The sequence below is a fragment of the Oreochromis aureus genome, linkage group 19 (assembly GCF_013358895.1).
Source record: "Oreochromis aureus strain Israel breed Guangdong linkage group 19, ZZ_aureus, whole genome shotgun sequence".
NCBI classification, from domain to species: Eukaryota; Metazoa; Chordata; class Actinopteri; order Cichliformes; family Cichlidae; genus Oreochromis; species Oreochromis aureus.
This window is the reverse complement of record NC_052960.1, coordinates 23,972,136-23,995,756: the sequence shown is the minus strand read 5'-3', so window position 1 is coordinate 23,995,756 and position 23,621 is coordinate 23,972,136. Positions and strand designations below refer to the sequence as shown.

The following is a 23,621-nucleotide window of genomic DNA, read 5'->3' as shown; positions in this document are numbered from 1 at the left end:
GTTGGTTTAGAAACTATTTGAAATCATGAAAAAAATCAAAACAGCATTAACCATATCAGTCAAAGTGCCAGAGGTGAAATCTTAAGAAGATTGAATGTATGCATGTGTAGCAGACTGAGGCAGGAACCTGTATGGATTAAAAAAAAGTTGATTGTTTTGAGGATAAATGAATCCCTGGGTCTTTAACTCTGAAATTGTTTTGCTTTGTGTGTCCTATCCCAAGAGTGAAAGCGCATTTTGTGTAATTAAAATTGCATGCTGTATTTGTATGCTAGATGTTGTCACATCAAAGAATCCTTTCCAGAAGAGAAAGCTGTTGTAAGTCTTTACTTCCCTCTTCTATGACAGTCGCCATGTTAAAAGAGGCACTCGGTTCTTTTATAATGATTTTTTTTGTCTGTGTGAAGGTAGTTGTGTATGTGCTTGTACACATCTGTGAGTATTTGTGCAATTTCTTTCCCAGTGTGTGTCCCTTTGTCCAGGATGCTGTGATTTTTAGCAGTCAAATCAGGAAACTACCCGCGCGATGTGCCGTTGATCTGTGGTTATGGGATGAGTATGTAAACATGTTTGCTTAATGCTCAATAAGAGCCTCACTGAAGTCTGGTAGCATGGCAGGGCCCCCTCTCTTCCTTCACAATGTCTCAATAACCTTCAAAGTATCCCTGCTCCATATCTCACTCTTTTTTTCTGCGCAATCCGCATGCTGCACACATCCACAGGGCCGTGTGACAAACACTCTGAAATGTTGTACTCCAAATTCCCTCAGTGCATTTGTAGTGGAGCTCTTCACCAGATTAAGTTTAATTCCAAAATGAGATATCCACCATTTTAAAAAATGCTGCACACCACCAATGCAAAATGAGTGCTGGCCTGGAAGCGAAACTCAATGTGGATTATCACTGAATGTATTAGAAAAGTCAAGACCTTTGCTGATGAAAGGAGTGTGCACTGCTCATAATCACTGCCTGTTAACATGTTTTAGATGTAATGAAGGAAGCCCTTGCATTTTACTGATAATGTTTCTTCCTTAGGGGAACTCTTTGCCTTCTGGTTGAACTACATGGTCATTCAATTTATGCTCACTTTTAGTCTGATCATTGTCCTGCACTGAGTGGAAAATTTTGCTATCAAAATCTTATATTACAAGGTCTCATTGCAAGTTCATCTATGTACACAAGAAAAAGAGACACACATATGTTTGTGCTGATGACGCAATCCAAGTAATGGAAAAATAATGAAACTGATGTGTTATAGAGGGGGTGTGTTTTGTTTTTTGTAGGAGTTTTTGGGGGTTGGAATAAAAAAAAAAATGACATTTTTGTCTGACAACTCGGTGACAGAGCAACAAAAAGTCTGCACCTGCAACTCTTGCCACACATTTCACAGCTCATCTTCTAGCATTTCCCCTTGATTATCAGTTTTGACAATATAAACCATTCCTCATGGTCAAAATAAGCATTTTTAAACCTTCCCAAGTCTGTACAATACCTAAAATAAGTTTTTACAAATTTTTGTTATTTGTATTCCTCAGTTCCCACACCCATACCCAAATGGTAATATTTGTTTCATCTGTACCACATTTGCATTCATGACTCTCCTTGCAATAGGCAAACAAAAGTGTTTCCCTCATTCACTTTTATACAGCGCATTTTATTTCTGGCGTCTAGCAGCATATTTTTTCTTATGCAGCTTTCAGCCTGCTATATGTGTTCCGACTGAATTAAAATGTAAATGTACACAGAGTGTGCTTTATAACAATCCGTACGTATAACCATCGACAAAAGATGTCAAGATCAAAATTGCAACTCTAAAATATTTCCTACTGATCCGTGGAATTTCATTCAGCATAACGCTGCTGTATTTTTCATCCTGTGGGTACCATAAATGTATTAGTGCCTGCTGTTTCTTGAAAGCAAGATGCAGAATAATAGGACATTGGTTTGGTACTTAATGATTAATAAATAAGGATTTTTTTTTCTTGCGAGAGATAGACATTGACCTAGATGGACGGGGCTTTTTTTTTTTATCGAGAGAATGAATACATGGGCTCATTATAAGCTAAATATGATTTTTTTTTTTTTTTAACTGTGAATACTGCAGAGCTATAGTTGAATTCAAAAATAAATATGTGAAGACTGGGTGGGTCATCTTTAAAATAAATAGACCGCACTCGTTAGGATAACGTTCATGTCAAGGGCAAAAGTATTTTAGGCCTTCCTGGATTACATGCAGTGTGTTGTAAGAAGTCATTGTTACATCTTCTAGCGGCCATTACAGAACAAATACTTTTGCTAGCAAGCGAATAATCCGTGGATTACTTTGTGTTTTACCTTTTAAATGCATAGATCTTTTCCATGTATAATAACTCTGAATGACAAAGAGGTCTGAAAACGATGCATATTTGTATTCATAACATTTCTCATACCAGCAATTGCTGTGTAAAAATAATAACGAGTAATTGTTCCCTGCCGGGCCTGTTACCGTTGCCTAGATTCAGCTCAGTAATTACCGTCTTTCTCTGTTTTGCTCTCACAGAGGCGCCTCCCTCTGGGATGTCCAAGAATGGATACTTCTTTCAAGAAATGGGTGAGTGTGAACCAGCAGCACAAGGACAAAATTTTCAACATTTGTTCCTCTTCCACTGTGTATTAAAAATGGAAAGAAAAGCATGGAATCTATAAGCCTAATCCTCAAAGTGAATTTAGCCGCTGTCATCGACATCTTTGAACATCTTCCTACCAATAATGTGTATTGTGTAAGGAATATTTAGAGTGAAAGATGTGATTTAAAGATTGGAGCTGCAGCACACGTAAAATTAAAAACAAAAAAACGACCCAAACCTCTCCCAGCTTACACACTCTCCTCCATTTGGATATAAACAACAAACTTTGATCCAACTGTTATGATAACGGCAGTTTCATTACCTTCAAGCCAAGGAGAGGCACCCAATTAGTATGTGCAGCACAGGCAGTGAAGACAGAATACACTTGCATTGGATCTCCCCGTCTCCCCCAGCCAATTATTCCCCTCCTGCAACACACCGTCTCATTCGGCACATTCACAGAAGACCCCCTGCCGCAGCTCAACATAAATGTCTTTATTATGCGACCTTTTATCAGATATTAATGTAATTACAATACTGTTGGCAAGTAGGCATTACAAACCATTGTTATCTTTAGTGGTTCATTAGCAAAGGTTGGTCTGGAACGTCAGTGCTCTTGTTGTGAACTTTGCAATTAAAGGGTGAATCACGGTGGCACAGTAAACAATATTTGAAGTGTGTCTTGTACTGCAGAAGCAGCTCTGCTGTACATATGCTATCTGTGTCATTAAGTTCTTTGCTGTGGTGTTAGAAGTGAACAGGTTACTGAGACACAGCGGTGTTATTCACCAAACATGGCAGTTATGTATCTTGTTTGAGTAATTCTCCAAACACGAAGCAAGAAAGTTCCAAACTTTCTTTTAATGATCCAAACATGCTACCGTGTGATTGTTGTTTCTTTATGTCCCACAGCGTCTCAAAGGCAGCAGCAAAACCCTGCACAGCTTTTGAAGGATGCACATCAATCGTTTAACGTTTTCAACATTCCTCGTCCCTTAGCTCTTGTTCTTTCTAGATGTTGCAAACTTGTATCCACCGATCTGCAGGGCAGCATAGCTTTACATTTAGGAAGTAGTGATTCCTTTATTTCAATCATAGTTTATTTATTTTTAATACAAGAAGCTCTAATTGTGATGTTTTTGCATACTTGGATTTCTAGTTAATGTCATGTAAAGATAAATTACAGATTGGAATATTTTTTTATGCAATATTTTTCATGCAATAGTTTATAAATAAGTTTTAATACATTTCCCTAAAATTAATGCCATTCCATTTTTTAACCCTCTAATTTAATGCTTGCAGTTTAGCAGTTGCTTCTCTCCTCCAAGGTGATTTGAAAGTCAGAGCCCAGCTGGTAAGTCTGAGGCGCAGAGGGATGCAGGGAAGGCAACTACACAGTGAAGTTCAAATAATGTCAAATGCTGAGGGTTGATCCTGATGCAAGACAAACTGAATGAACTGAAATTTGGGGCTCCTCACGTATAAGGTCAGCAGATAAAGAGCAAGTGAGATATTGTTCTTGTCGCATCAAGCCGATCGCTGGGTGATATTTGGGAGCCCACCAGTTACTGGAGCTTTGGATTTAAGGGGGCCGCTGTCTCGGGTAGAGGGAAAGGAATGAGTCATCGAAACAAGCTCCAGGCTCAGTCCTGTGATGCTTTCCAACATGCAAAGTCCTGACCGTTACACACCAAAACCCTGCGAAAAACAGCGATTACCTGCTGATTCATAAAAGACTTGTCATGTCTCACTTGTCTAACAGCTTAATTTTCTTAATACTTTTTGACAATTTGTGGCATTTTTAGGTTTTTAGGCATAAAGGACCTCTGCTTGGAGCTATTTGTGCATTACACTAATTGAAAGCACCTTTTAGTTGTTTTTGCTGCTTCCATTGACATTAAAACGCTACTCTTATGCATCCATATGAACAGGAGAGGAATCATGAGCTAGAAAAACAAATTTCAGCTTTTGCACCTTAAAGGACACATCCTGTACAATATTTTTGTTTGACTAAGTCTGGATATTTTGGACATTGTCCACCCCAGAATGATTAGATTCATCTCTTAACGTACACCGACAGAAATTTTAGGTCCATAGTTTGCCTGTTTTAAAAGATGTAGAGGGAGGAGAAGTATTTGGTATTTAGACTGACAGTATGTATACATGTCAGTGTTTTAAGGTGTAATATCTAGTTATCTCTAATAATATCTAGACATAACTTTTTTTCTGTTTTTCACTTGAACACACTGTCATTCTCAACCATATCATCTGACAATGAAAGAAAGACTGTCTGGAAGACAGAAGCTCTCTAGTCATACTTCAGGTGACACTTGAGCAATATTTCCTTATAATTTTCAGGGTTTTGTTTTAAGCAGCAGATGTTTATTACAGAGTCTGGATGGTTCACTGACTGTCAGATGAGTTGTCACAGAGTAGCATAATTGCTGTAATAATTTCCTGTCACTGTCTAAAGCTTTACCATCCTGGAACTGGCATTGTGTTGTTTTTTTGAGTGACTTTTGTTTTAAGTTGGACTAGTTTTATTTTGTGAAAGACTTCACTCAGAAATTTCATTTATTCCTTTCACGTTCATTTATTTATTCCTCATTTTGAAAGTGTGCCGTAAACTTCTACAAAGCACTAAAATAAATTTGACTGTTGGATTTTGTGACTTTGGCTGAGGATAACAACAATAATTAAAGTCAGTTTGCTACCCTGCCTGGTAGCCGGCGAGGTCCAGGAGGTGACCCTGTGCTGTTGTGTCCCCAGAGCAGCGGGAGGTGGAGCAGGAGGAGGGCAGCGAGGGCCGAGAGGAGGGACAAGATTCGCCGATCGCCTGCGGAGATGACATCCACCTCTATGACAACCAGATCAGCCCTGGGCCAGGTCAGTACAGAGAGAGAGAGAGAGAGAGAGGGGAAGAAAGTGAGAGGGCAGCAGGGGTTAGAGTATGCAGTCTGGACAAGGAGGAAGGAAAAATAAACTTGATGAAGCAACTGAGAAGGATTTTTAAGTGAGTTGGAAATTAAGGGCGATAGAATCCATAAATAGAAATAATTCTTTGGTTTTATACAAAAGCTGAAAGCTTGATCTTTTGTTTAATCTGTAAAACAAACTGTTAGAAAGAAAATGCCAAAAACTAACTTAAACCTCATCAAAGATTAATTTAACACTGGATTCCTTTTGTTAGGTTTAAACAATACTGCGTATATATAAGATTCGAATATACTGAACCCACAGGCAAAGAGCAGGATAATCTGCAGTCCCCTGCAATAGTTACTGCTCGTGTTCAGCTGAGCTTTCTCTTTTAGTTTTGCAGCCATTAGTTTACTTTTGGTGTATGCGTCACTCACATCAGCATCATTACCAGCTGCAACAAGCATCGGGTTTTAGGAAAAAAAGCTGTGTGCCATTTTTCCAGCACCAGATAGCAAAAAACAGAGTTGGAGACTACCTTCTAAAAACATAGTGGCACAACTAACATCAGCCAAAGTGATTCTTAGAGCAATCATGACACGTGCTAAACTGGCCAGAAACCTGAATCTATGTGAATGCCAATATGTTGTTGAAGTTGTTAGTAAGTTGATATAGATACAGGTGGACATACAGGTAGGTTCATGAGGCTGAACATCTTGTCTCACTGACTAATGTTGTTTATACAGTTACCTGCATCAAACTCATTCTGAATCTGGTGCGGTCAAACTTTGCCTAGGACTTGAAAACGCTACATCCATAAGGAACTACATCCATAAACTGTCAGATACAGAGTACATATATATATATATATATAATACATATTATCTATTAGCATTTTATGACATGGAACTTTTTTTTTTCATTTTTTTAAGCTAAACATTTACATGAAAGCTGAAGTTTACATGAAATAAATAAACTTGGATAGGTGGCTTTTTTAATATGTGTCTTCCAGTCAGTGGTCTCCTTTGCTGTTCAGCTGTGTGATCGAATCAAATTTTCCCTGCTTTTGAACCTTTTTAGAGATATTTTGCATTATAGCTTGAGGCTGATTCTTTATACAGCATAATCATAATCAATACAGCATCATATAGGAAGGAAGCAAAAGAAAACCTGTTGAGTAAAACTGTGTGAGAAACATTTCAATAATTTCTGTGGAGTTCTGGTGGGCGCTGCCCTTCCACAGACGGGTGGCATGATGGTGTTGACTTGATGGACAGCTACTCAGCTGCAGGTGCAGATGATTTTGACCCCATCACCACAATCCCAATGGGTCGACCCAGGTTATTGTTGCCATGGTAACAGTCCCAGGTGCACCATAGGGAGAGAAGGAAAGACAGAGATGCCCATTCGCTTTGAATGTGACAGGTGACCACAGGTGACCATGCCACTTAGGCTGGTTCTCCATACATAGTAACACTTAAGGCATCTGACAAGAGAGCTGAAGTGGTGCAAGCTGGGGACAAGTTAGAGGAACAAAGCGACTGTGATAACGCTCTTCTTCAGGTTGAATGGCTTGTATTTATCCATCCATCCATCCATCCGCTTCCGCTTATCCTTTTCAGGGTCGCGGGGGGCGCTGGAGCCTATCCCAGCTGTCATAGGGCGAGAGGCGGGGTACGCCCTGGACAGGTCGCCAGTCTGTCACAGGGCTAACACACAGGGACAGACAACCATTCGCACTCACATTCACTCGCACATTTACACCTAGTGGCAATTTGGATTATCCAATTAACCTATCCCCACAAGCTACATGTCTTTGGATGGTGGGAGGAAGCCGGAGTACCCGGAGAGAACCCACGCAAACACGGGGAGAACATGCAAACTCCACACAGAAAGACCCCGGCCTGATGGTGGAATTGAACTCAGGACCTTCTTGCTGTGCGGCAACAGTGCTAACCACCGTGCCACCGTGCTTGTATTTATGTCAGGCCTAAAATAAAAGCATAAAATACCTAATTTTTACTAACCTTAGTTAGCGGTTTTGTATCTGTCTGTATGCCAGTTTGACAGTCAGTTCCAGACTAACAAACTATCAGCACGAACAAAACAGGAAGCATTTATGGAATTGATTGAAAAAGTTAACTTTATATCCAGTGCCTTCAGTAAATTATAAAACTGCTGACGGCCTTCCCAAACATCCAAGAAATATTGCAAGGGGTAGATGCTACAGTTAAGTATAGCTAAGTCTATGGAAGGGTAGGATGAATTGATATAATCTCAAGTTATGTAATTGTCTTCCTGCTCATCCATAATCTCAGTCAGTATGTTCACATCCTGGGCTCCAGTGATTTGTGTAATATTCCTCTCTATATACAGCTGTAATATGTTGAAATCTCGCTGCTGTCAAAATTCTCACCTGCAGGTGCAGAATGTTTGTCATGCCCAGCAGTTCCTGCTCACAGATTTTCAGTGCATTACTCATTGACAGCACAGCTGAATGCTGATTAGAGTGTTTTGTTTTCATTCCTGGCTGCTCCCAGCCTCCCAAGTCTAGCTGTCACATACATTTGATCCCAGTATCATTAGTTGTTTGCATCCTTATTTTTGCTTTTAATTTGTGTCACAAATTATCATGTTATTTTATTATACCGCATCAGCAGACCACTGTGGAATATGTCCACCATGTCAAATTAATCTAAGACTGACTAGGACTTTTAATCACATCCTGTCTGCCTGAATAAGCAGTGGTTTGGAAAAGCAAATAACTCAGTGATTACGTCATACCAAGAGACAGCAGCTCCTATCTTAATCTAATTTTAAAAACATCTGTCTGTTTAATTAATTCATGAGAAAATGTTTGTTTCAAATGTTTCTTTCCAGCCCGTTTTCTAGGACAGCATTCAATTGTGTTTAACTCCACCATATTCACCATTATATGTTTTTATCTATATTTAACTAGACCTTTTCTGCCTTCCCACCAATCAGTCTTTAGACCAGATGAGATGAGGTGCAGAAAGCAGTATAATGAGCATAAAAGTCAGAAAGAAAGTTGGATGTGGCAGCACAATGAATTAAGCAGAGGATCTTGATCTTGGAGAGTGGGGTTTAAATTCCATGTGAGGCCAAAGGTCAAAATGAAAAAGTCCTCTTATTTTTAGGTGTATTAAGCACGGGCACAGGCATGTGCTGTGCTTAATCTCAAAAGAGCAAGAGCTGCAGGAGGAGGGGTTTCTATTTTCATTTTTATTTCCCTTTTCTTGATTCATGCCTGGTTTCAGAACATTACTGACAAATGTGGCCTTTATCAGTAAAACCCTTTATCAGTTCTGAGGTTTTACATACCAAGACATAAGACAAATAACCCGTTTCTTACCAGGTCTTAAAATTACATAAATAAAACATCAGATGAATAACAAAACGTGACATATTACACTGTGTCATTATTTATTTAGCAAAAATTAAGCCAAAATACAGAAAATGTGTAGTGCTGATATTTGATGGCACTCGAATTAATTGATTATCAGCAGCAGTGACCGCCTCTGTAAAGACGTTTTGGCAGTTTGCACTTCTGGAGTATTCAAATGTGCATTTATAAAAAACCAAGAAAGAAAGAGATCACCAAGTAAAAAAAATATTCTCAAGTGAAAAACATTCAAGACAACTGCTGATCTTCCCAGAACTGGATGTCCAAGCAAATTCACTCCAAGGTCAGACGGCGCTCAGTGAAACTGCAAACACTGAGGTTATCTACAGGCATCTGGTGGATGGGGTTTGGGTTTGTTTTGCAGCCACAGGGCCTGAGCACCTTGAGTCCACCAAGAAGAACTCTGTATACCAAAGCATTGCACAGCCAAAAGTTGACCAAATAGGGTCAATCAACGGGACAGTGACCCAAGCACAGCACCAAATCTACAACAGAACGGGTGTGCAGAGATCTGTGTATAAACAAATGTTTGCAAACTTCAAAAAACTGAAGCAGGAAGGGTGGGTTAAACTTGCTTCATGACTTTGCGGAGACCGATAGTCACACAGAAAACCATTACTTCAAGTTATTGCTGTTAAAGGTGGTTCTACAAATTGTTTCATTTTCTTCAATTTATAGTTTTTGCAAAACGAAACAAAAAAAAACAAAAACAAACAACAGCTGACATTGTGTAGTATGCTGTTGTTTCTAATATTGATTCCTGGTAATGGATGTCCTGATATGGTAAAAAGAGAGTGCACTTTCTGTTGGTTCTGCGGTACCATTCCTCCTTGTACTACAAACTGAATGATCCGCTCCATTATCTCTAATGTAAGAGAAGGGGCCAAATTCCACAGACTCCCTTTTCATTGAAAAAATAGAGTAAGGTTTAAACAAAGTTTAGCTAAAACAAATAAATAGATTTAGAAGATTGAGTGTCTGAGTTTTAAAAATAAGTGGGTGTTTTCAAAAGTTACCGTCTTTTTTTTCTTGTACAAAAAGTGATTCTTTACTGAGCAGTCCCTCAGGGAGAGTAAAACAAAGAGGGACTCGTCAATCTGTCAGTAGATTCAAGTTGGTTTAAGAATTCAGGTGATCCTGTGGCTTTGTGTCAAGCCCACATTATAAACATGTCCAGTACCTTGGTTTCATCATCTGTAATTTGTGAGTTATTGCTAATTAGGAAATGCTGACACGCTAAATGGAACAATAAACAAGAAAAACAAACCTATTTTATATCTGCTGTGTCATTATTCTGACTTTAGCATATAGCTACAACGCCACAGTGAGAATAGTGTTAGTTATCTGCCCAGTCTGTCAGTGTACACTGTCACTGAAAGTACCTGAAGAAGGCTCACTGTCTCAATGTGGCTGTAGCAACATCAAAAAGGTGACTGATGGTGGTCATTGAAGGGAATATTAAAGATATGAAAATGAAGAGGTTACCAGTACTGTTGTGTCACAGTAATACAGACTTGTTTGTTTGTCTCCTTCTGTTATTATATCGCTTTGACATGATCTCATCCATTCTTCTCTCTTTGTCATAAAGCTGTCAAATGCCCTCCATAAATACAATTGATATCACGATTATACATTTTTCAGCCAGCACTGGGCTCAGTTCCATTTCGCTTCAATCAGTTTGGCTGAATACTGATGTGGAAAAGTCACGAGGAAGGACAGCCGTCTTTCACGCTGGAAAAGACATTTTGGTTTTTACCAAGGTCCTTGACCTTGATAACCCGGAGCGAAGTTAGTTTCATGAATGTATGATGAGTGTGGAGAAGGGATTGACCAAAATACTTTTTTTCCCCTCTTTTCTTTTTACTACAAAGATTTGACTATTTAAGGATGAGATATCTGCAAAAAAAAAAAATAGAGCCCAGAGGTAATGCTATGTTTTCTAACTTCGGTATAGACGGTGTTAAGTTAGTCAGTCCAATCTTTTTACAGTTAATACTTTTATACAGAAGTAATAGTGCGACTTTTTTTAAGACCTGGATAGAAACAGGACATTTTCATGAAAAAAAACATAAGAAAAAAACCTTTGGGGTGGGTGATAAACGGAGAGAGTAAGAGCTGCCTGAGAAGCTGACTCATGTGGTATTAACAGTCATGACATACATGCAAGAACATTAGTTAGGTTAATGTTTAAGGCGTCATTTTAGGTTTATTTTATTTTTCAGTTTTTTTCAGGTGTTAAATATAAATACCTGCAACAAAGCCTTTTAAATAGGTACTGGTCATATTTGTTTGAAGGATTATAATTGCTTTTGATAGGGACTGTTGAATGCCTTTTGAAGCCAACAGCTAAAAATAATGCTGTACCTTTACACTGTAATCAAACGTTATTGTCCCACTTGTTTTCCACCTCTTTATTGACTGTCACTTCTGGCTTCCATGAGGTTTCTTAAAGGAAACTCTGTGACAAATACATTTTTAGACACTCAACTAAGAGTAACATCTTATACTAATTTCCAGTTTGATGCCAAGTGTTCTTGTTCAAAACTCAAGAAGTTAAATAATGATTATTTTTCATTTTAATCTGTAAGATTGTTGACCTGTGGGTAGAATCTGCCAGATGCAGATGTAATCCATGAATCCTTTTTAGGTTTATAGTTTCATCCAGTGCAAAAACACTGGATGTTTAAGGCAGAGTATGGGAGATCCCCAACCTTAGCCTAAGAACAAGGTCGTTAATCTGGTATCCTCAGTCATAGTGGCACATTGCTCAAATAAAGGACACATTTTAACACTTCCTTTACCTAATCCAAAGAAAATGAAATTCCTCTGGATTACTTTAAGCTATATTGAGACATACAGAGTCCATTAGAAGGAGGTGATCATCGGGGACAAGGTAATCTTAATATGAATATTTGAATATCTCCTTACAGCTACAGCCTGACAGCAATTAGAGCCGGAGCTTCCTCTCCCCTAAGGGAACAGATCAGCCTGGCCGTGTGCTTTTTGATTGTGCGGCTTTGATGAACCAAATCCACTGCACATGACACGTGCCCCCTGCTATAGTCTCATCAGAGACAGAAAGGCAGGGGTTGGGGCTCTTTTTTTTCCTACACTGCCTGCAGGGTTTTTGGTGGCAAGGTGTTTGGTGTTTCGATCAAAGCCCCTCACCCTTTTCTGCAGACTCACACTCAAACACGTTCACTCGTCACAGGATTATTTATAATATCCTGGCACTTTCCTAAGGCTTATTGGCTTGTCAAAGTGTATGTGCGCTTGTGTGTGTGTGTGTGTGTGTCGGGAGGGTGTTCTTGCTTCTTTGTTGCTGGAGGGAGGAGTTAAAGCACTGATTGATTTCCAGACCAAGTCGACAGTATGCATCACGTGGAGCAGAGGAGGAAAGCCCATGGTAACCTAATAATGTTGTCCCCACAGTAAACGGCGATAACCGTGTTATGTAACTGTGGTGGCGGACTGTTTTATGAGAGTCAGCAGGGTACTGACAGTCTGCTAGTTAAGGGATGGGAGTGTGTTGAAAACCTCATTCCCTCCGTTTGTCCCTATATTGTTTTCTAACATAAAAGGTTTTTCCCTCTTCCCAACACTGGGAAAATCCAAACCTTTGTACTTTATCTGAGCTCTTGCCTTAGCTCCACATGCGCGTATTAAAGCCTTATCAGAAGAGAATTTTCAATCCTTATTCAATGAGAGCATTTAAAGACATGCCTCTTGACATTTTCATCACTTTTAGAAAAAAGGAGTCTCAGGCTGTTTTTTTTTTTTTTTTTGTTTTGTTTTTTTTTCCTAGTCGAGTGTCTGTTACTTGTGATTTCAGAATTAATGCCTGTCCTGAAAATACAGAACATTATAATGCCCATATTGGTGTTAAAACTTTAACATATTCTATTCAAATGAAGTGAATATTGATATTTGGTGGCCCAGGAGTTTAAGACACTGAACACAAAATGGTTAAAGAAAGTCTGCTTTCATGTTCTGTAATTCTTCTGTTTCACCTTTGCTGTCAGTTCTTTAATTTCTTAGTTTTTCTTTAGTATATAAAGTAAAATATTTAGCTAGAACTACATAATGTTGGCTATAATCTTTTAAAGCAGTTTGCTTTTTCATTCGTGATGATCAATTGCAGAGTACACTTATGGGTTAGAGCCCTTTGAACAGATATACATGTTCACCCTTATTATAGATAGATCTGTTTAATATAAACACATGTGAAGTCTTTATTGATGTACACTTTGAGTGTCTAATTATATCGCTTTTTATTTCTTTCTCAGAGACTGACGATTCTGGCTGTGTGTTACTCAATACATCAAGAAGGGTAAGGATGAATATTTATCAACTAGAGGTCTGAGATTACTGTTTATTTATTATATTTATTTGACCTTTTTAACCATCTGTCAGGGCTGCAGAGTATAGAGTCAGAGGCAGATTAAACCCGGAGCAAGTAACCAGCCGATCACACGTCTAACGTAGAGAGTCAATCTGTCATGCTTACATCTACACCCATGTTAAATTCACCAGTTGATTTAATCTGCATGTCTTTGGACTGAGAGAGGAAGCTGAAGCATCCAGAGAAAATACTTGCAGAGACGAGGAGAGCATGCAAGCTCTGCACAGAAAGGCCCCAAAATGACCAGAAGATTCAAACTGAGAACGTTCTTAAAACTAAATCTAGATTTTTCCTTTTGGTGGCTGTAGCTCAGGCGGTAGAGCAGGTCATCTACTGATCGGAAGGTTGGTGGTTCAATTCCTGGCTTCCCCTAGCCTACATGCCAAATATCCTTGGGCAAGATACTAACCCCAAATTGCTCTCTGATGCATCCATCGGAGTATGAATGTGTGTGAATGTTAGTTCGAAAGCACTAAGAAAATGTGCTTGTGCGAATGGGTGTGAATGGGTGAATGCACAAGTTGTGTAAAGCGCTCTGAGTGCTCAGAAGAGTAGAAAAGCGCTATATACCATTTACCATCTTCTTCTGAAGCAACAGAACTAACCACTGCACTTGGCCATTTTATGCCTCTTTAAAATTATGTTGGAGCAGAGAGACAACATGTAAAAACAGAGGAGTGATATGTAGCAAATGGTGCTGCAAGCCAGGAATTAAACTTGGGCCTCCGTGAATTGTAGTATGCCCCCTAACCATTCAGCTCTGGGGTCACACCTGATTTTTGGCAGTTAAGGGCTGAGGCACACTGCTGATATTCAGTGCAGTAATTTAGCAGTACAGGTCAGTAACATATAATGCACCCAGTACTTTTATCAAGAAAGAAAAACCAATATGATCTAAATTTTTAAGCCTAGTGTATGTAGACCTCTATGAATATACACAGGACCAAAATCTCAGTTCTCAAACTGAATGAGGAACAACTCGACAGAACAATCTCTACAATCTCTACAATATTTGCCAAGTAAAGTAGCAAAGAGAAGAAGGCATTTGAAATGCTCAATGTTTACCCACTGCTGACTGTGCATAAAAGTATAGAGATGATTTTTTTTGTGTGTTAAAGTAGGTTTGGGTAGCAAATTAAAGAATAAACGTCTTTTCCTGATTGGTTTAATATTGAGTCTCATTCTATATGGAACCAAAACGTGCTGCTTTTATTTTCCTACGTGTTTTAACAGCCCACAGTTCCACAGAGCACACTCAAAGTACACCAAGATTTGTAAAACCAATCCAATCTGTGTAAGATGTGCTTGACAAATGAATAGCTCGGCTGTCAGTCTATTTTCTGTGAAACTGCTAGTGTTAATCTTTTCATGCCTCTTTACTGCTGGCTCACTCGTATTGTTAGTCTGGTTTTGCTTAGAGAAATGTGGCAGTGTTATACCTGTACAACATGTGATCGGCTAAAGTAAATTATCCAATTATGAATTATTGCAATAATTTCAAACATATCTAAATAATGCACATATGGATCTTGCAGGAAGGAAATTGCAATTATTATTTGCTGACGCAGTTCGGGATATTAAGAATTGCTCCCCAGCTATAGAGGGTCTAAATGAAACATCTGTAATGGTTTTATTGTGCTTGATGATCCTGTAGATGTGATGGCTAGCCTGAGGACCTTTGTTTATACCACTCATCTATTTGTGCATCATTCTTTTCGAATCCTTGCAAACTTTATTTTTGCACTCTGGATTAAAGCCAGACGTTTTCATTCATGTGGCATGATGAGCCACCTTTGTAAAGGTCCCAAGCCAAAAAAACTTAATTTCATGTTTTGATTAAAAGAATTACCTGATTAATTTTTTTTGTCACCAGCTAAAAGTTGGCAGCAGTCTTGTTAGTCCATATTGTCATAGCAGGGATCTGTCGATACATCCTGCGAGTTTCGAGGCCAGGTCAATACTCGGGGCACGTTTTTGGCTTCCTCAAGCCAACCTTGAGTAGTTTTGTGGTGGGACATGGTGCTTTGTCATGCTGTCATGCTGGGGAAGACCATAGCTGCTGGATAGTGCTGCTGCCAACAACAATCTGAACAATGGTGGTACATTTTAATAACATTCACATGAATGCTTAGACATAAATTTCAAAGCGAAGAACAATAATTATCACCAGTCCCCTTCACCAGTCAGTTTTGGTAAGTTGATGGATTTCTGTTAAAATTATGTGTTGGTGAGAACCACACAGTGAATGTCATAGCAGTAGTAGCAGGATGCAGTTGTGGCACACAGAGTACGTACGCTCATCATGGGCATGAATGTTATAGTAATTTGTGACTTTTAATGATTTCTTTGAACTGTTCTATTTCCAGGCTGCTGTCAAACAAATCATTTTTATGTTTGCAAAGAGAAACTACCAGTTGTAGTGAATCATGATCACTAACAAGAATTTAATAGTTCTTGGCCTTGTGAAGGTGAGACCTTGAGTAAAACCTTCAGCACTTCTTATTTAAGTGTGTGTGTGTGTGTGTGTGTGTGTGTGTGTGTGTGTGTATATAATATATAATATATAATATATAAAATATAATATATATAATATAATATAATATAATATAATATAATAAGATAGATAGATAGATATGTAGATATATCTAGATATAGATATATATCTATATATCTAGATAGATAGATAGATAGATAGATAGATAGATAGATAGATAGATATGTAGATATGTAGATAGATAGATATATATAGAGATATATAGAGATATAGAGATATCTATAGATATAGAGATATATATATAGATATATATTTGAGCCTGCATGTTCTGACCAGATGCAGATGGGATGAAATTCACATTTTAAAGTTTTTAAAGAACAGGAAAAAGAACAGTTGAAAGAAATTATTGAAATCGTCAGATTACCGTGGCATTCATCCCCCTGATGAGTGCATGTAAAGTTTGGACCACAAATGTAGCTGCTTATCGTCGGCATTGTTTTGTGCATGAGTCTCATAGTTGATGCACATATGTTACATATATAAGAAAATTCGTATTTTTAAAATTTAGAGGAATAAGACTACTATTACTATATGTTTGCTGTATCACTAATGATTTACAAACAGATGTCTCTGTACCAATTAGGTAAAAGGGTTTAAAGCAACCCCGAGAGGGCATTAGTTTGAACTGGTGACCAAGCCTGTCAGGAGTTAGTCTTCCCCGTTATGAGCCTGTCAGAGATTTTGGTTTGTTGTGCCTCATTCCTACCAACAGCTTGCCTGGTTCTTTTCTCTAATCTCCTCATTCTGTATCACAGTTCTGTTTGTTTGCTCTCTCCCTCTGCTTTTTATTAATTTCACATGTTCCCGTCCTTAAGTCCTAGCCAAGAATTTTGTTATGGATCTTTTTTATTTGCAATGGTCCATAAATAGATTTTCATTTATGCTTGTGCTTGCAGGTGCGTATTTTTCACTTCCTTCATGAGCAATATAAAATCTAACCTTTGAATTAACACATGAACTACTGGACCACACATTTTGCCCTGTATGACTCGCATTATAAATTCTTTTAAAAAGTGCAAAATGAACTCGATTTGTTTCTTACCTTTTTAATCATTTCATTCGAGTTGCATAAGACCCCCAGGACCGATGCTTTCTGTGATTGTACAAACAAAACAAAATCAAATTTATATAGAGAGCTCTTTGCAGAAATACCTATACATGTTTTTCTGTAAAGAGCACAGGGACGTTCTGCTTGGTGCTTAAAAGAAACAGCAGGAAATCCACTCATCTTCAGAATTTCTGTCAATCACACGATCAATGACTGGTGGGTGTCTGGGCTCTTAATGGAGCTGTGTTGGTTTCTTTGTCCAGTCGTCTCCCTTGAGCTGAATCTCGGACAGCACTAGTACAGTTTTGATAAAATTGATTGTTGGCAGTGTTCTGCTGTTTTGAAGAGCTCAGAAGGGTTTAAGGCAATAAACTCAAACTTATTAGGGTTCTTTTATATTTGACTGCAATCCAAAAGCCCATCAACTGACAGTAAGATGTTAGATCTGCCCTCATTCTAAAAGAGGTAAGAAATGTGATCTAATTCTAAAATGAATTGGGTTTGAGCAGTTTGTCATTAAAGTAACAGTTTGTAACAGTTTTATAGTTATACAGTTTTGTTTTTTAACAACTAAAATCACCTTAAAGGCTTATTTATTGTATTCTTGATTTTTAAAAATGTAATTTGATAGACATTAAATTTCTAGATATAATATCTAATAATCTATTTATATCTTAGGATATTAAATAAAATGTATCTAATAATTGGATTCAATACATATATTTAAAATAATATAAATGCTTAGCTCAGTTTTATAGCCAGGATTTACCCTGATATTCAGTTTACCTTGACAATTTTCAAGCTTTCTTGGTAAAGCGCCCTCACATAATTTGTGGTTAGATGCTATATAAATAACGTTGAAATTGAAAATTGCCTTAGGAGAATAAACCCTGCCATATAAACATTAAAACTAAATCTAGTTTTGTCCTTTGGGTCCAATTCTGCAGAAACTAGGGTAGATGCATTTTGACACTGTTTTCTTTTCTTTTATAATTGAACTTATTTGCATTCTCAACATGGGAATCTCGTTTAAAACTATTTCAGACTTGAAAGAATTATTGCTTTTCCACAGTATGTGAAGCTGATGAATTTTGAGGAGGAGGTTCGGGCACACCGTGACCTGGATGGCTTCCTGGCGAGGGCCAGCATCTTGCTGGATGAGACAGCCGCGTCCCTGGACGATGTTCTGAAGAGAATGTTGCACCACGTGGGCCAGGACAGCCATGCGTTAGAGCCCGGGTGCAACTTCGAGGAGGTGATGAGCATGCTTTTCACAGATGCAGGAGCACAGGAGGTCAACGGTGAGCAAGGATTCTGTTGCCATGCATGTAAACCCAGTCATATGTTGTCTAATTTGTTTTGAGATACAGTTGATACAGAGATATGCAAACCACACGATGGAGAAGTCCAATGCATTATCTGTGCCTAACCACAATCAGACCAGGACCCATAGCATCTGACACTTGACCTAAAAACATCTGACGTCTGCACATGTCATCACCTACCTAAAATAAATAAATAAGCTGTACCTCAGGCTCTGCAGCAGAATTGTCAGATAGACTTGAGAATGGTTCAAGAAGCTTTGAATACCCAAAGGAAAGTTTTTGATGTTTGTACCAAGGATGCCAATTTGACCCACAGCTTTTTTAGGTGGACAAAAATAGCACTCAGCATGGCGAAAAATGGATGTTTTGCACTTCAACACACCACCATATACTACACACACAGACACCAATGTTTTATTTTTAGGTAGTTTAGCTTTTGAGATGTTCTGGTTTATCGTTTTTACTTTTTTGTGAAATTTAAAGCAGGCGTTCACTTTTTTCCTTAATATTATAGCAATTAAATATTAAAGGGAAGGCTACAGTTTCGAAGTACAGAATTAATTGGGGAAGCAAAAGCAAAAATGTAACCGCTTTATTAGGTCATTTTACATTTTTTTTTCTATTTTGACCTGAAAGTATGTACAGTAACGGTTGTACCTAAAACATTATATTGTAATGCATGAATGCAATTGGTAAATGTACCCATCTTTCTAGGTTTGGTGCCCATTTGTCAGCTTACAGATCCCTGTCACATTAGTTTAGTCCCCTCAGCACAGGTCCTCTTGGCTGAGTAGCAAAGCCTCTTGGTTAAGGCGAATCTCTTCAGCCCATTAGAGCAAGAGAAATCCGCCCTCTTACATAACAGTATGTAGCTATTGTTGAAGCATTGCTTTCTGCCGCAAGCTGCACAGAACACATTCACAAAAGTAATTGTTTGGCAAATGAAACTTTGCTTTCTATCTAGTTAAAGTCGTGAAGAATCGGGGAAAATGGTTTCTTTCAGTACATTCGATTTAATGCCGTGCCGACACAGGAGTAAATATAAGGGGGATTTCACCACTGTAAGAGCATGTGGAGGTAATCATAGTGTAAGGGCTTCCTGTCATGTACTCGGTGTCCAGTGTTTTCCTGTCTGGCCGGGCTGGTGTCTGCAGTTGTTGATGGGTAGTCAGAAGTGGGCGGTGTGTGACGCTCACCCTGCAGAGCCGCCTCTGACAGATCCGCAAGGTGATAATTGACTTCTGTCATCGATCACTCGCTTAGTTTTTCAAATGGCTTTCCAAGACTCTCAAGCTGTGGTCGCTGCAGCTGCTTTTTCACTTTTGCTCTTCAAGAATATCCCACAAAGACGCTAAGGAAGGTTTTTTTCCCTTTTTGTTTCCCTTTTTCTTTTTTTTTCTTTTTTTTATGGCTGTCAGCTTGACAAAAAGGATTCCTCTGCATGTCTGGGCTGTGCGTTTCTAAAATCAATGAAAAAAATACATAAATGAAGGGATGACTTTTTATTCAAGTGATGCTTGATTGTGAAAACAGAGTAGCAGCAGTCAGTATTACATTCTTTTTGAAGTTATTTATGAATTAAACAACGAATAATCAATAATTTCTTTGTTTTATTATGCGATACAAAATACTATTTTAAAAATAGGCTGAAACTCATCACACAGCGGGGACGCATCAGTTGCAGCAGACGGAATAGGGTAATAATAGACTGAACTGTGGGGATCATTAATAATAAGCATAGTGAAGCTATTCAGCAAACATTTACAGTTTGAAACACAAAAACTTTACAGAAGCTACTATAATATGCTCAAAGAAGGATGTGAACATACAGAAATGTTCATAATTAGTTTAGTCTTTCAAGTATCCATTACACAATGTTTACAAGTAGTCTGTGGATTTCACTCACCTCTTTGATTTGGTCGTCCTAATAAATTAATAACAATGGCAGTGGTTCAGCAGTGCATTTCAAACAAAGTTTAAATTCCCACATTGCTGGTAGAATCCCTGAATTCACCAGCGAAACACTCGTGTCAGCGCTGAGAGGAAAAAATATCTCTTGGGAAGGAACAAAGGCTTTTCCCGGGGGAATACATTCATATTGCACGTAAGTATGTTATCAACGGGACATATCTCTTCAGGTATTAATTTCTGCCATATCAACGTTCCCTCTGCCACAGTGGGGTATTACGGCTGGCGAGCGGACCAGCTCATTTGGAGTGTAATACTGTACAGCTGTGAGATAAAGAGAACAGGGCAAGATTATAACAGGCACCGAAAGAACAGAGAATTACAGAAATGAAAAAGATGAAAGCCCACAGAGATAATTAGTCCTGCTCCTACTCGTACAGAGGAGTGGTTTTTTTTGGAGGCCAACTTGAGCTGTTTTTTAATTTTTTTGCTTTGCTTTTGTCTTGGGATTCAGCGATGGAGAGCGGGATTGTGCAGAGGAATAATGAACAGCGCTGATGATGATGCAACGCATGATAATATTACTAATATGTACACCAACATTGCTAATATTTAAAAGTAATATATAATCTTTTGACAAACTAGGAGTACTTGAAGAACTAAATGATTTTAGGATGCTGACCAAAATGATGATCAGCTACCACTGAATAACTGACAGTGTTTTGTATAATAATGTATAAATATATTTCCCCCTCTTCCTCTGTGATGTTGTTCATAGCCACAGTGCTCTGTGTGCCGCTGATTGTGTGCCCTGTCTGTGATGACTGTAGCATAATTTCTCCCTAAATTGCTGTCACCTTTGATCGATCTTGCTGGCTCTTTACTTGGTCTCCATTTGCATAATCCTCCTGTGTTGTTGTATTTTTTTTTATTTTCTGCCAGTTGAATTTAGACTGCACCATATTTATTATTTTAAGTATGAAAACTTAGGGTAGGTCTCTCTTTTTTTTTTTAAAGTGCCTTACATAAATGTATATCTCCATCTGTGTACGCTGTGAGTTTTGTCACCCTTAAACTCTTCAGAAATTCAGAAATACTTGACCATCTGTTCAACCAGGAGGGGATTATTACTGCTTGTCTGTTTTTCTGTGTTTGTGAAGAACATATTTTGCACAGATTCGTGTTTTTAACCTGAGAGCACTGCCATGAATGCTGCTATTCTTTTCCTCTGGACTTTGTTTTACCCTTATTTTATCACGGCAAGACGTATGAGTTTTCACCGTGGCACATTTTTCAGGAAAGATCAGAATACTAAATTGAAACCATTAATTTAACCACTTTACTTATCATGATATATGGTGGCCATACATGCCAGTTTTCTTATCTTGATCTCATCAGTGACGTCTTTGGGCTTCTTGGACCAGCTGAACACACGACCGTTATCGGTGATAAAATCCAATTTTTGTTAATAGCCTGTAGACCGTAATCAAGATGGGATCTCTCTGTGCCTAACAAAGACGAGATTTTCTCTGGAAAATGATATTTAATATGTATGAGGTAAAGGAGGACAGGAAATGAAGCTTCTGTTCAGTAGAGATATTTATGTGTGTGCCTGCTCGGTAGGAAAATGTGTGTATGCGTGTCTTTTTTTTTTTTTTTTTTGCTGAAAACTGCTAGCCTGTTGCCCAGAAAAGGTGACTGAACTGACTCTCTTTGTCTCTCCTCTTGGTTTTTCTTCCTCCTTCTCCCCATGCAGACAAGTCTCAAAGTTTCGTTTTCTTTGATGACGGTAAGCTGTGCTAATTGGATGAAAATGTCAGCATCAGCCGCCGTGAGGCTGCAATCAGTGGTTTGCTCCTGTACCAATCACCATCAGTATTCCGTTTGTGTTCCTCTCCGTGCTCAGGACTGGGTCGATCCATTGAGTCATCAAATGATTAGAGACACCAGCAAAACCCTGTGTCGCAGATATCGATGCCTCTTCATTGGCCCCTCAAGTCAACGCTGGGTCCAACCAGCAGTTATCAGTTCTGCGTAAAAAGAAAACTGATAGTTCTGTAAAGTGGTCGAAGTAAATCATACATCTGAATGAGAATCTAAAACATTAAATGAAAATAATTTAATGATTTTAGTTTAGAATAGACATTATGTCCTTGGTAGGAAAAAATGACCTATTTTTCGGGGGTTTTATATTCAGGTATTTTTTGTTTCAAGCTAATTATATAACTGATTATATTATTGCACATTTAATTTGTTTCTATCCAAAGAAATCACTGGAATTTAAATCTCTCTAAATATGAAGTTTCACTATTGACCCAGTCCTAGTGGCCCCTTCCTCACCATGTGACCATAGCATTTGTGCCTTGTGATTGGCTGTGATGGATACCTATATGTTTTAATCACCTCCTTCATAGTGCCCTTTGGTTTCCTTCAAAGAGTGTGAATGTTGCAATCATTTCTCTTTGTGTGTTAGTGTGTGTGACTGAGGGGTTTTGTGTATGTATGATGTGAGTCTAACTGTGGTCTTAGCCACTGGTAATCTTTTAGGCATCATAGACAGAGGAGGCTTTCTGGAGGTCACCTCTGAGAGTAATGCAAGGAGTCACCTTGCAAAAAGATCTCATGCCGTTTTCAGACATCGACTGGGAAACTCCTGAATCGATGCGCTTTTGTACCTGCACATCTCTGCAGATTTTCTGTCACATAAACTGAAAAAAATATGAACATCACATCTTTTTCACTGGTTTAGCATATTTATTGATTCCTCGCTCCCTTATTTATGACAGACGGCTTTATCCTCATGTGATTTGCAGAAATTGCAATCTGTTTTTCTCCCTCCAAGCAAACTGTGAATAACACAGTTAAAGAATTCACCAAGAATACAGAAAGATCAAAGGGACCAATCCAGCCATCCAGTCTTGCCTTCCTCATATTTTTTCATCATTTTCCATTGAAGTTTGTCACATTTGATATGCTGCGTGTAAGAATCAGTGTTTTCTTTTTCTTTTCTGTGTGGAAATAGTAGTGTTTGCATAGCAAAAGCTGATGAAACCGTGCAGAAATCTTCACATAACTGACAAGTATCAAATGTACATCTCTTAATTAGTCTCTCTCCTGATCATGTCAGCAATCACTCACAAATACTTGTTCTCTTCTTCCTGTCATCACCTCAGCTGGTGACATAAGACACAGTTCATTCCCATGCACTACACCTAATCTTTTTTTTTTTTCTGCTTGTACGAGGTTATCAACAAACTGAATGAACTATGACATCACATTTTGCTCCCTATTCATTTTGGTTTGCACTGAGTGACCTGCCGTTGCTTGCCTTTCTGGTCATATTTAATTCTGTGTCACAGTCTGCTGAAAAGGGAGTGCACTGTACACCTTCGTAAATCTGACTGGCTGTCACTCACTGCACAGCTGGTAGTAAAGCTGT

The 23,621-nt window shown here is 38.5% G+C and overlaps 1 protein-coding gene across 4 annotated transcripts in view; it reads left to right on the top strand.

Annotated features, from left to right (window-relative positions):
• Nucleotides 1-23,621, top strand: part of slc4a11 (solute carrier family 4 member 11) — a 105,263-nt gene that overhangs the window by 47,882 nt on the left and 33,760 nt on the right. For all 4 annotated transcript variants that reach the window (XR_005609413.1, XR_005609414.1, XM_031750953.2 and 1 more), the window contains exons 2-5: nucleotides 2,539-2,589; nucleotides 5,375-5,491; nucleotides 13,232-13,275; nucleotides 18,022-18,250. Coding sequence is in view for 2 of the 4 variants with exons in the window: in XM_031750953.2 (XP_031606813.1) it covers nucleotides 2,539-2,589; nucleotides 5,375-5,491; nucleotides 13,232-13,275; nucleotides 18,022-18,250 (441 nt within the window). In the remaining 2 variants the exon portion in view is untranslated. The remainder of the gene's footprint in view (nucleotides 1-2,538; nucleotides 2,590-5,374; nucleotides 5,492-13,231; nucleotides 13,276-18,021; nucleotides 18,251-23,621) is intronic.